The sequence below is a fragment of the Lepidochelys olivacea genome (genome assembly GCF_965140295.1).
Source record: "Lepidochelys olivacea isolate rLepOli2 genome assembly, chromosome: 20".
In the NCBI taxonomy this organism is placed as follows: Eukaryota; Metazoa; Chordata; order Testudines; family Cheloniidae; genus Lepidochelys; species Lepidochelys olivacea.
In genome coordinates, this window is record NC_140430.1 from 15,715,205 (window position 1) to 15,728,689 (window position 13,485).

A 13,485-nucleotide genomic window follows, 5' to 3' on the forward strand; every position below is an offset into this window, starting at 1 on the left:
CCGCACTCAGCCTTGTTTATTTATCCCAGGACTCAGCGCCCCCACTCCACATGGGGTCACAGCCTGAGATGTGGCTGCAGGCACAGCTGGGAGACAACAACAAACCACAGCTCAGCTAATCCCCAGCCACGGGCCAAGGGCCCCCGGCACAGCCCCCCCGCCCCCAGCATGCAGCGAGGCCTGAGGACAGCGCTGCGAGTCCACAGCCCCTGGCTGCTACTGGGAGAGGGACGAACCCTGGGGCACTGCCGGTGCCCCTCAATCCCGACCTGCAGCCCCTGCTATCGCAGCCCTGGGCTCCGCCCCCCACCCCAGCTCTGCCGGTGCCCCTCAATCCCGACCCGCAGCCCCTGCTATCTCAGCCCTGGGCTCCCGCCCCAGATCTGCCGGTGCCCTTCAATCCCGACCCGCAGCCCCTGCTATCTCAGCCCTGGGCTCCCCCCAGATCTGCCGGTGCCCTGGTGCTGCTGGCAGGCCGTGGGGCTGGCCATGGGACTGGCTGTGGGGCGTTGGTGCCCGTGGGGAGATGTCACCCGTTTTCGGGTCATGTTTCCGAGGGTTTAAACTTCCAGTGCCTTGTGCCAAAGGACAGCTGTGGCAGCAGCCGCCCCCATCCCCCACTGGGACTGGCACCCTTCACCCTGGTGGATACCCGCTGGCCCCACACTGCACCCCCGGGGGACGAAGGGCTCTAAGTGCATCCTGCGGGGAGGAGATCCCCCTCCCGCACCTCCTCTGGAGCGGCCAGCCGGGGGCTGGGAGCAGATCCTGGCCTGGCTGCCGGAGCAGACAGGAATAACAGCTGCACTGACGCAGGACAATGCTGCGGGGGGGGGGGGGGGCGAAATCTCTCCTGCTGAACTAGCTCTGCACAGCTGGCCTGGGGCAATGCAGGTAAAGTGGTGCCCAGCCTGCAGGGGGCACTGCTAGCCCCTGGTACCCTACTCCCTGGGCTCTGCCCAAGGGGCCCAGCCTCGGACGTGCCTCGCCCCAGCTGGACCTCACCACCAACCCACTCCAGCCCAGCTCGAACCAGAGAGCAGCAAATAACCCCGCCCCCGAGACCCTGGCCCCAGGGCCAAGGGCCTGACGCAGTGGGGAGCGGAGCCGGGGCAGGGCTGAGCAACAGAACAGAGCCCAGGGGTGCTCGGAGGGGTGGGAGCTCAGCAAGGTGCGCTTTCCCCTCCCAGTCAGTGCTGACCCCGGGGTGCTGTGCTGGGGGGAGAGGGCTCGTCGGGGGCTCTCCCCTCCTGGTCAGGGCTGACCCTGGCGCTAGGGGGCACTGTGCTGGAGGGAGTGAAGGGTGGGCTCAGTCGGGGGCACTCCTCTCCCTGTCAGTGCTGACGCTGGGGCGCTGTGCTGGGGAAGGGGGCTCGTCGGGGGTCTCCCCTCCCGGTCAGTGCTGAACCCAGTGCAAGGGGGCGCTGTGCTGGGGGGAGGGGGCTCGTCGGGGGCTTTCCCCTCCTGGTCAGTGCTGACCCTGATGCTAGGGGGTGCTGTGCTGGAGGGAGGGGGCTCGTCGGGGGTCTCCCCTCCCGGTCAGTGCTGAACCCGGCGCAAGGGGGCACTGTGCTGGGGGGAGTGGTGCAGGGCTCGGTCAGGGGCTCTTCCCTCCCAGTCAGTGCTGACCCCTGGGCCGCACCCTGACTGCTCCCTGCATGCACCCCCCGCACCCCCACCCCCCCCCACGCTGCCTGCCGGACAGCACTTTCCGCACGGTCCCACAGTGCTCCTGGGCAGGGCAGGGTGACTGTGGATCCGTTACAGGCAGGGAACGTCAGGCCCAGCGCGGGGCCAGCACCAGCCAAGGTCACGCTGAGCCAGCGAGAGAGCTGGGAAGAGAACCCCGGTGTCCTAACCCGCGAGCTTCCACCAGCCAGCGTTCCCCTCCCAACCTCCCACCACCCTGCTGGAGTCTGAGGAGGTGGAGCTGAGTGGTTAGAGCGGGTGAGGTGAGCCAGGACTCCTGATCCTATCCTTGTTCTGTCACTGAATTCCTATGTGCTCACACACGAGCCACTCACTCTGTGACTCAGTTTACCCCCTGGAATGAAGGAGGGATCAACAGGGCCAAAGGAACAAGGATTTAGAGTGAGCCCCAGGGGGAAGGTCAGTGTCAGACAGGGGCCAGGCTGTAGGGGGAGGGGAAAGGGTCTGACCCCATCCAACCCACTAGGGAACACACAGGACAGACAGACGAGCTCTCAGCAGCTCCCACGTCCATTGGTGGTCGAGGAGCCAGCCGGGTCTGAACAGTCCCCTTCCTGGCCTGGCGCAGCTTGGCCTGGCCCGCCCCTCCTGTGAGACCCAGACCAGCTCTGCCATCCCCCACCTTGGGTCACGTCCCTGGGGTCCAAGCAGAGCCGAGCCCTCATCAGCCCTGTGACCAAGCGGGAAGTTTGGGTAATATTTTTAAGAAGCTGAGCTGTGCCTCAGTTTCCCCTATGTGCAACACTGCTCCCTAGTGATGGGGGGAGGCCTGTGTGCTCTCGGGGCAGGCTAAGATGCAGGTGGGTATCACCGAGCTGTCTGGGCCTTGATCTCCACCTCAGGGCAAACCCAATTGCCGTGACATGGCCACCTAGCAACCAAGGCCCCAGAGAGAGACGGACTCCCGCCTCTGCAGAGGGGGCTGAGCCCCTCCCGCTCGGGAGCCCAGGCTGGGGCTAAGTGCTGGCTGCTGCAGGAGTGGGGGGGTTCAGGGGGTTCAGAGGGGCTTGGGCTGCCCACGATGGACTCTGCTAGCCAAGGACCCCGGTCCAAGTGAGCCAAGAACCCTGCCTGTGTGGCTGCGCCGGCCGGGCATCCCTGTGGTGCTGGCCCACAGGGTGAAGGCCCTGAGGTCCGCAGTGAAGCCGTGTGGCTTGCCCTGGGGGAAGAGTGACACCCTAGGGGTCTGGGTCACTGAAGGAGGCCTCCCGGAGACTGGTCCAAAGCTGGGGCCACAGCACCCAGCTGTGGATCTGCGATAGGTTCTGGGTCCAGCTGCCTTGGGGCTGGCGATCCCGGCTCATGGGGCAGGGGGCCTTTGCCAAGAGCTGATGCAGCAGGGGACTCACCTCTGAGTTGAAGCGGATCTGGCAGACGTTGCAGGAGATGACGGGGCGCCGGGCCTTGCTGAGGGGTGCACCGAAGGTGTGGTTAATCACCGCCTTCTGCACTGGATCCATCTGTGGGGAGAGTGATGCTGTGAGGAGCCACGGGAGCCATGGGGAGCTGGGCACCCACAGAGCCCTGGGCACAACTTTGGGGGCTCTGCCTGCCCCACCCTGGGGGGTCTCCTCCTGCAGCAACTGGGGGAACTGCTCCCAGGGAAGCTGGACTAAACTCCCATGGGTGGGTCTCTCTCTCCAACAAGAAATATCACCAACTGGGGCCCTGCTGACCATTCATAGAGGGAGCTCAGTGACCCACCCCAGCTACCCCTGGCCCCACCTCCCAGCTCTGCCAGTGTCCATGGGGCAGGGTGGTAGTGGAGCAGGGGATGCAGCCAGCAGGCCAATGCATGGAGGGAATGGACCCCCGGCCCCTCCCACCACATGAACTCCAGGGGTCGCCCCATTAGCTGGCAGAAGCAGTAGGCTGTTAGCTGCCTAAACATTAGAAGACATTCAGCCAGCCGGTCCATTCATCATCTGCAGACAGACTGCTCCCTCCCCTGCCCATGTTGGGCTCCCCTGCCCCCTGAGCAGCGTACAGCCCAGCGCTCCCCCGACAGGGATGCACGGAGTCTCTGTAATGGGCCAGCCCAGCCCCTAGATCCAAACAGCTCCCCCGCGACCCAGCTCCACCTTGGGCCCCTCCCTCGCTCCTGGGGGAGCTGGCAGTTCACCCTCCCTCCAACCACAGCCCCCGCTGGCTGCTCCCCTGGTACACATGCTGGCTCACTCGCAGCTTCCCCTTCCCCCAGCCACTGCCCCCTTGCCCCAATACACATTGGCAGCTGCCCCTCCCCCCCAGCCACAGTCCCCCTGCCCTCCCCCAATACACACGCTGGTAGCTCCCCCTCCCCACAACCATGGCTCTCCTGCCTCCGATACACACTCTGGGGGCTCCTTCTTCCCACCCAGATACACACCCTAGCACCCTGCCCTCCCCAAAGCCTCCAACCTAGCACCTTGCCCGCCTCAGCACCCCCAAGGGCCCAGCTCTGCCCCTGCTGATCCCCAGTGCCACCAGCCCTGCCACCTGCGCTTCCCCCAGCCCCACCACTTTCCATTTGCTGCAGTAACTGGCGCATATTAAAATTCCAGCTGCAAACACATCCTATGATTGCAGGGAGCGGGGGCGGGCGCCAGTTGCGGGTGCCGGGAATGGGGATGTGCCAGAACCGGGGGGCTGGCTGCCGAGATATAGGCCCCTGCAGGGACCCCGCTATCTCACCCCCACCCCAGGGCAGCCTGCAGCTCCTGATGCTGAAGTCCGGGATGGGAGCTCAGGAGAAGGCCTCGGTTGGCTCAGTCCCCTCTGGGAAGCAGGGTCGCCGGGCAGGGAATGGGCAGGGAACATGCAGCCGCCCCAGCCCTGGAGGAGCTGGTAGGGGCTGGATCCAGCTCCAGGCTGTGTCTGATGGGAGGCCGGACTTGCAGGGTGTCCCCACAGATCCTGCGGGCCACTTCCCTCGCTCCAGCATCCCAGGCAGGCTCACCTGCCCCAGGGCCCATCACCTGCCCTAATCCCCCATCACCCGCCCTGAGGCCCCTCACCGCTCCAGGGCCCATCACCATCCCTAGTCCCCCATCACCCGCCATGGGGGCTCCTCACCTGCCCTCGTCCCCCATCACCCACCCCACGGCCCATCACCTGCCCTCGTCCCCCACCACCTGCCCCTGGGCCCCTCACCCCCCAAGTCTCCCATCACCCACCCTGAGGCCCCTCACCCACCCTAGTCCCCCATCACTTGCCCCTGGGCCCCTCACCTGCCCTAGTCCCCCATCACCTGCCCCGGGGCCCATCACTGCCCTAGTCCCCCACTGCCACCCCAGGATGTGCTGACACCCAGGGGTCTGGGCCCTGCTTGCAGGTCAGACTCCTCCCAACACACTCTGTTGGGTGCCACGATACCGGCTGCCCCAGAGGGAGGACGGGTCGCACAGTCGGTCAGGGGTACAACTAGGAATAGAACCCAGGCATCCTGCCCCCAGCCCATCCTCTGCTCTGACCATTAAACCCCACTCCCCTCCCAGAGCTGGGATAGATCCCAGCAATCCTGACTCCCAGCCCTCTGCTCTGTCCACTAGGCCTCACTCCCTCCTAGGGCAATGCCTCAGTCCTGGGAGCACCCCGAGACCCATTGCTTCAGCCCCACACATCACCGTGCACTGAACGCGCCACTTTCCCATTGGCCGTATTTTGTTTATTCCAGCTTTTACCCCGAATGATTAGCGAATGCAGCGCTCTGGGTGGTGACAAAGCCGTGCGACGCTGACTGGCTGGCCAAGCGCCCCCTCCCCCCCCCCGAGCCCAGCGCTACCACCCCTACAGAGCCTGGTCCTACCACCCCCCACGCCAGAGCCCGGTGCTACCATCCCACCCCCCAGAGCTCGGCCCTACCACCCCCCCCCCCGAGCCCAGCGCTATTACCCCTACAGAGCCTGGTCCTACCACCCCCCCATCCCAGAGCCCGGTGCTACCACCCCATCCCCCCCAGAGCCCAGCACTACCATCCCCCACCCCAGAGCCTGGCGCTACCATCCCCCCACTCCTCCCTGAGCCCAGCGTTACCATCCCACCCCCCCAGAGCCCGGCCCCACCATCCCCCCCACCCCGAGCCTGGCACTACCACCCCCACAGAGTCGGGGGTGGGGGGCACCTTGTGCTACAGGTAGATATTCTGGAGGGCAGGGATAGGATACAGAGGGACCTAGACAAATTGGAGGATTGGGCCAAAAGAAATCTGATGAGGTTCAATAAGGATAAGTGCAGGGTCCTGCACTTAGGACGGAAGAACCCAATGCACCGCTACAGACTAGGGACCGAATGGCTAGGCAGCAGTTCTGCGGAAAAGGACCTAGGGGTGACAGTGGACGAGAAGCTGGATATGAGTCAGCAGTGTGCCCTTGTTGCCAAGAAGGCCAATGGCATTTTGGGCTGTCTAAGTAGGGGCAATGCCAGCAGATCGAGGGATGTGATCGTTCCCCTCTATTCGACATTGGTGAGGCCTCATCTGGAGTACTGTGTCCAGTTTTGGGCCCCACACTACAAGAAGGATGTGGAAAGACTGGAAAGAGTCCAGCAAAGGGCAACAAAAATGGTTAGGGGATTGGAACACATGACTTATGAGGAGAGGCTGAGGGAACTGGGATATTTAGTCTGAGGAAGAGAAGAATGAGGGGGGATTTGATAGCTGCTTTCAACTACCTGAAAGGGGGTTCCAAAGAGGATGGCTCTAGACTGTTCTCAATGGTAGCAGATGACAGAACGAGGAGTAATGGTCTCAAGTTGCAGTGAGGGAGGTTTAGATTGGATATTAGGAAAAACTTTTTCACTATGAGGGTGGTGAAACACTGGAATGCGTTACCTAGGGAGGTGGTGGAATCTCCTTCCTTTGAGGTTTTTAAGGTCAGGCTTGACAAAGCCCTGGCTGGGATGATTTAATTGGGGATGGGTCCTGCTTTTGAGCAGGGGGTTGGACTAGATGACCTCCTGAGGTCCCTTCCAACCCTGATATTCTATGATTCTATGATTCTACACCTCCAGCCGTCTCCAGCACTACCATCCAGCGTTCTGTGCCAGGGACCCCCAACCCCCTGGGGGCCAGAGGTTACATCCCCTCCCAGCATGACTAGGCCAGCCCCCCAACCCTCCTTCCTGCACACATAGCCCTGTCCCTCCCACTTCTGAGCACACACAGGCCTATCTTCCCCCACCCCCCTGCAGGCATGGACCTGTCCTGCCCACATAAACCTCCTCTGTCCAGCACACCCCAGCCTGCCTCTCCCCCAGCCTACACCACAGCTTTCGCCCCACGGCTCTCACCCAGCACTTCTGACCCACCCCAGCCTGTTCCTTGCTCCCCCTCTGCTCCTCACCTTCTCAACTGCCTGCTTACCCCCCTCCTCTGCCTGACTCTCCCTGATCCACTCCCTGGGGAAGGAGGGGTCCCTCTACATACACCCCCCGAATTGATTTTAATGGACTTCCACAGTACTAGCTACCTCAACCCCCCCTTAACCCCATGCTGAAATGCATCTGTTTCAGGGGTGGGGCACAGCCAGCGTGAACCGCACACAGCATCGCTGCACAACAGACTAGGGCAGGACATGAAGGATAGTGACGTACCTAACTGAAAACACAGGGGGAGATGGGATGTACCCACCCAGCTTGTTCGGGAACACACAGGGGATCTGCAATGGTCAGAGGTGACTGGTGCCCCGCTTTGACAACTCATTTGACAACTAGCAGCCCTGAGCCCCATACTGGGACACTGGAATCAGCCCCGACTGTGAGGGCACAGCGCCCCCTGCTGAGCCCCTGCCCTGCTGCCTGCAGCCCAGCGCCCCCTGCTGAGCCCCCTACGCATTGCCTGCAGCACAGCGGCCATAGAGCTGTGCAAGGTTCAGAACTGACTACAATGGGAGAGCGCCCCCCTGCTGAGCCCCCACCACACTCCATGCAGCACAGCGCCCCCCAAGACTATACTGGGTTCAGCCTTGATTGGGAGGTGAGAGCGCCCCCTGCTGAGCCCCTGTCCGGACCTCTTCAGCACAGCGCCCCCTGCTGAGCCCCCATCCAGCCCCCTGCAGCACAGCGCCCCCTAGCACCTCACCATGTTCAGCTCTGAGTGAGGGGAGAGCGCCCCCTGCTGAGCCCCCAGCAGATGGGTTTTCCTAGCTCTCCCATGCAGGCAGGGATGCCAGGTGCCCTGCTTAGCTCATGAGCTGCCCGTGGAGGCTGAGTGGCCCCAGGAGCTGGAGGGGCTGGGGCAGGCGATGCACTCGGCTCCCTGCAGTCGCAATCTCCCCCATGCTGAGCGCTGGAAGGTCACCAGGGCAGCTGAGCCATCGCGCTCCCAGCCAAGCCGGGCAGCTGTTCCAGCATTCGCTAGCGCGAGAGGAATTTCCCTCCTTGGCCCTGTCCTGCCCTTCCCAGCAGCCCGGGAGGAGAGGGGCTGCTCTGCTGCTCACGTGTGGCGAGGGCTGGAACTCAGGGCCAGCCCCGGCTTTCGGGACAGAGCCGCGGCCGGCCTGGCTCCTCTCCTCCCCAGCCCCTGGGAGCTCGACTCGCTTCACAGGGCAGCTGTTCAAACAGCTCCCAACAGCACCCCCACCCACTTTAGGACAGGAAGTGAAGAAGTTCCGGAGCCAGCCGGGATGATGGGGGTGGAGTGCTGCTCTCAGAGCTGGAGTCCAGCCTCTCCCCAGGGTTCACACCCCAGCGCTGGGGAGGGGGAGCAGCAGCATCCGTGTCTGCACAACCAGAGCTGGGGATTTAAGCCTCAGCTGCAGCCCCAAGTGGTGGGCTGGGGTTGGCCTGGCTGGGTCACCAGCACCCCTCTGAGCTCCCGCTCAGCCCCCAGATCTGGCCATGAACCCGGGGATCCAGCCTCAGGAAAAGGTGCAGACAAAGGGGAATGGGGGAAGGCTGGCCCAGTGGTTAGAGGGCTTGCCTGGGCTGTGGGACAACGGGTTCAACTTTCTGATCTGCCACAGACTGCCCTGGTGGCCCTGGAGACTCAGGCAGCCCCTCTGGGCCCCAGCTCCCCTCTGGGACATGGGGATGACAGCCCTGGCCAGCGTAGCCCAGTCCTATCCTGCCCTGCCCAGCTCAGGTCCTGCCCAGCCCAACCTCACAGGAGAGTTTGGGGATAAAGCCTGTGATGCATCCAGATGCCACAGTGACAGGGGCCATAAGACAGAACTGAACAAAGCACAATTCTGTACTGTATGGAGGACAATGCCCCCGGCCCCAACCCAGGCTGGGCACACCCTCATGCTCACACCCCACCCCACGCTGGGACCCTCACAGCCCAGATCCTCCCCGACACATCCCACCAGCCCCACCCATGTTCCTTGTAACCAGATAAGCAGCTGCGACCCAGAGACCTATTAACTAGGGCAGGGAGGCGGGCAAGGAGCCAGGACCCTGGGTTCTATTCCATGCCCAGCAGGGGAGGGAGCGCAGCTTTGTTGTTAGAGCAGGGATGAGTCAGGACTCCTGGGTTCCCTTCTTGCCACTGCCCTGTTGTGTGACCCGGGGTGCTGGCTGCAAGGCCCCATGGGGCGGCTGACTCTGGAAAGGAGCAACGGGTCGGATTTGGCCAAACTCAAAGAGAACGTCTGTGGCAAACCCAGGTCTCCTAAACGGACAGAGGAGCGCGCTAGACACAAGGCCACCCTTCCTCTCCGAGGGGAGCACAAGGGGAGCTGCAGGGCAGCCTCCACAAGCCCCCACAACAAAGCCTGGGTATGGGCCTAGCACTCTCTGCGCCAGGACCCAGAGGCCGTCTCGCTGCAGGCTCCTGCTGTCCTGAGCTGAGGGCGCTGCCTACGGGTACGTCTCCCTCCCAGCTCCATGCAGCCCTGGGCGGTAATTTGCACATGCCCCCTTGGCTCCCTGGCCACCTGTCTCCTAGTATTTAATTCCCCCCACCCCTCCTCAGGTCCTGCTGACGGGCAGAGCCAGGAGCACTGAGGGTTAACCACGGCAGGCAGATTTCCACTCAGCTAATCCGGCATGGGGCTCCCACAGCAGACTAGGGGGCGCTGAGCCATGGGGCACAGGGCCAGAGCGAACATCTGCACGCTCCCTCCCAGGGGATTAGGGGGTTTATCTGGTCAGAGGCCACACCCAGCCCACCCTCCCCGACACAGCCAGCTCCCCATGGATCGCCCCTCCCAGCACCCCCACTACAGGGTGCTAGTTGGGGTGGGGGGCAGAGACCAGAGATTTCTGCCTCCACCTCATCTAGCCTTGAGTTGAGGCAACCAAGCACCCCCTGTGCCCCCACCCACCAAACTGGCCCCCGTCCCCCCCCAGCCAGCCACAGCCCAGGCTAAAACAGAGAGAGCTGGGGGGGGGGGGGAGGGCAGCAGCCACAGTAATGAGCCTTGTATGTTCCCTGCAATGGATCTTTGGCTCCGCTCCGCTGCACCCCACAGAGCCCCAGCTCCACTCCCCCTGCCCCACGGAACCCAGACCTGCTCCCCCCCACCCCGCCGAGCCCTGGATCTGTTCCCCCCACCTACCCTGCCTTGTGGAGCCCCAGCTTTGTTCCCCCCACCCCAGGAGCACTAAGGCCTCTGCCAGAGTCACCTGCACTGGAGGAGGGAGGTGCACTGTCAGTCCGGTGCAGCCTGGAAAGGTGACTTTGGGAGCCTGCAGATCCAGCCCATGCAGTGGGGCCGCTCGGGGGTGAAAGGATCTGGCCCTGGGGGAGGGATGCCCGCTGGCTGCTGAGGGAGAAGGATGCATGTGTGGCAGCAAAGCCTGGAGGCCCCAGACCTGCAATGCAGGGAAGGGAGCAAGCTCTGGGGATGCCAGGGCCCTTTCACACCGACTGCAGCCTCTGGGTGGGGATCCCTGCTAGCCCACACCCCCAGGGCCGAGCTCCCCACACAGCTTTTGGCCCCTCGGCTGCACCAAGCCCAGCACCAGCTCCCTCCACTGGGGGCCCTGGCCCTGCTGCTCCCAGACCAGCCTCCCCTTCGGCCAGGGTGAGGGAACCCTGGTAAGAGGGGACCATGCCCATGTCCTCCACGTTCCAGTCCAAGGTCACACAAAGCCAGTGGCAGAGACAGGAAAGAGTCCTGACATGGCCCCTGTCCTCACCACCAGCCCAAACTGGAACAGAACTGGGTCCAGGAGCCTCGGCACCTCGCCAGCCTGGCCAGCAGCGCGGGGACACGCTGTTCCCGCTGTGCCCCTTCCCAGGGCCGAGGCCAGCCAAGGGGTGCCGAGCTCCCATCCACCCTGGGAAGGCTCAGCCGCTCTTCCTGGTCCGTCCCGCAGCATGGAACTAATCCCCGCCCCGTTGTCAGTTCTGCCCTAAGCCACTGGGTCACAGCCTCCTCCCCTGGGCAGACGAGGGGCTTACCGAGAGTCTCAGCCCCCCTTGATCTATAACTGTCCTGCATGCTCCAGGCCCCACCCAGGCATTACCAGCCCCAAACTGGGACTAGAACCCAAGCCCTCCAGCTCCACAACACAGCAGCAGTAGCAGGCCCAGCCTCTAGAGGGCAGCACATCTCCTACATACACAAGCTGGGATATCACAGGGACCCTACCACTGGGTCCTGCACAGACCCACCAGGGCTGGGCTGCTCCCATCATTGGCAGGATGTGTCAATGGCTCAGCCGGGGGCAGTCCCCTGGATGCTAGTATCACAGGGGCAGCCAGCTCCCACAGCCCTGCCCGTCTTTCCACCCACCCTTAGGAAAGGAGCCATGTCCTTCCGTGACAGTGAAATCCAGCCTAGGGCTCAGAGGGTCCTTCCTCTCTCTAGCCACGACGGCCCAGTCCTGGACTCGCTCCCATGGGAAAGCCTCCTGCCATGTCTCGATTAGCAGCCAAACACTTTCAAACCTCACTGGATGGGCATAAGAGCTGGTGCCCGTGCCATCATGCCGGCCTTGCTGTCCCCCCATCTCCCCGCCTAGCCTAGCAGCATGGCCCAAGTCCCGCACACAGCCCTAGGGCTGGGCTCAAACCCCCTCCCCGCCTGGCCCAGAGCGCCAAGGGGGAATTTTCAATAATGTTTTTAGGAAGCCCCTGTGTGCCTCAGTTTCCCCTGTATTTCACATGGCTACTGAGTGGGGGAAGGGACTGTTTGCTCTCAGGGCAGGCAGGGAGACCAATGTCACTGGCGGCCTGAGTTGGGATGGGTCATTAAAAAGGACTGGCCAAGGCGACCCCTCATCAATGATGAATCTGTGAAGACAATGGCAAAGCCAAACACCAGGACGCTGACTCCCAGCACCCCAGGGAAATGGATTCCCCGCCTCACCCCAGGGAAGCTGGGCACAGACCCAGCAGAGAACAAAGGACAGCGAAGGTGTGTGGATAAGAGTTGGCTGCTGGAAGGAGTTGAGGCTCTCACCAAGGAGGGCAGACTGACAGACAGAGCCTGACCTACAGCTTGGCGGGACCCCTGGCTGAGGACTACAGGGGGTCCTACTGTAGGGGACACAGCTGGGCTGGGGGAGGTGATGGAGGGGCGTCCAGCCCTGAGGTGGGGACCCTGCTGCACCAGGAGCTTGGCTCAGGTGGAGTCTCTGAGCAGAGCTCAGAGGGCAGGAGGGCTAGAGCCCTGACAATCCGTCTCAGGAGGCTGGAAGGCCCTATGGCTGCCCTGGAGGAAGTGAGATGTCCAGCACATCAAAGGGGTCCCTCCAAAGGCCTATCCCAAAGCTGGGGTGTAGCACTGATCCTGGGATCCGGGACAGGCCCTCACAGCACTTTGCAAATGGGGAAGCAAAGCCCTGTACTCTGACGCCAGGAGGCTCCATTACCCTCTTGGGACAGATGAGGAAACTGAGGCACATGAAGGGATGAGCGCATGGTCACAGCATGAGCCAGGAACAGGCCCCAGGAATCCTGACTCCCAGCCCCTGCTCTAACCACTAGACCCCACCCTCCTCCCAGAGCTGGCAATAGAACCCAGGAGTCCTGACTCCCAGTCCTGTGCTCTAGCCATCTAGCCACTTCCTGGGCAGTGGGAAGAGACAGGCTGGCATGGGAGGGAGAGCTGGGTTCACTTGCTTTAAAGGAGCGAGGCTGAGCTAAGAGCTCCCCAGGGGTAATATTTGAATGCGCTATCATTGGCTGGTTTCTCCCACATGGCCAGGCCTGTCTTTCTTGGTCAGTGCCTGGTGTGGGCACCCCGAGTGGATTAGCAAAACACAATTCCACACGGTGGCACAGGCTGGTAGAATCATGGCACGCCTGGGAGGCCCCCTTTGAATCCTGCCCCTGCCTGCTCTCCCAGAGGCTCCCCCTCTCCTCGCTGCTGCCTGCAGAGCTCCACCCCAGAGGTGGCTGCATTTCACTGGGGCGCAAAGAGCCACGAGACCCTTGGGCTCTGGCGAGATTTCACAGGCACATTAAACCAGCCCATCTCATTATTGGCAGCCCTTGGGCTTCCACAGCTCGGCAAGATCCACAGGGTCCTGGAAGCGTGTGACAATTCCCCTCCTCCCACACTCCCACCCAGCAGAAAGCCAGCCCTGGGAATGGGGGCAGCAGAATGGAGGCCAGTGGCATCCGCAGGCATCACACAGCCTATAAAGCATGGTGCTGGCCCAGTCAGGAAGGGGATGTAGCTACATCTTGTCACCGACAGCCAGCAAGCAACTCCCCAGGGCTAGTACATAATGGCTTGGAATAAACCCAGAGTCAGGAATAGCTCCCCTGGCGCTGACCCGTCTCCCAGACTGGAACGGGGCAGCTCCTTTCATGTTCCTGGCCACGATTAGATGTGCTAATGGCTCTGCCCGAGTCATCCCCTGCCCCTGTTCCAAAGAAACCAGCCCAAGGACTTGGCACTG

The 13,485-nt window shown here is 62.8% G+C and overlaps 1 protein-coding gene across 3 annotated transcripts in view; it reads right to left on the bottom strand.

Annotated features, from left to right (window-relative positions):
* Positions 1 to 13,485, bottom strand: part of ZNF385A (zinc finger protein 385A) — a 74,242-nt gene that overhangs the window by 16,101 nt on the left and 44,656 nt on the right. For all 3 annotated transcript variants that reach the window (XM_084610345.1, XM_084610344.1, XM_084610346.1), the window contains one exon: positions 3,060 to 3,170. In XM_084610345.1, the coding sequence (XP_084466471.1) occupies positions 3,060 to 3,170 (111 nt within the window). The remainder of the gene's footprint in view (positions 1 to 3,059; positions 3,171 to 13,485) is intronic.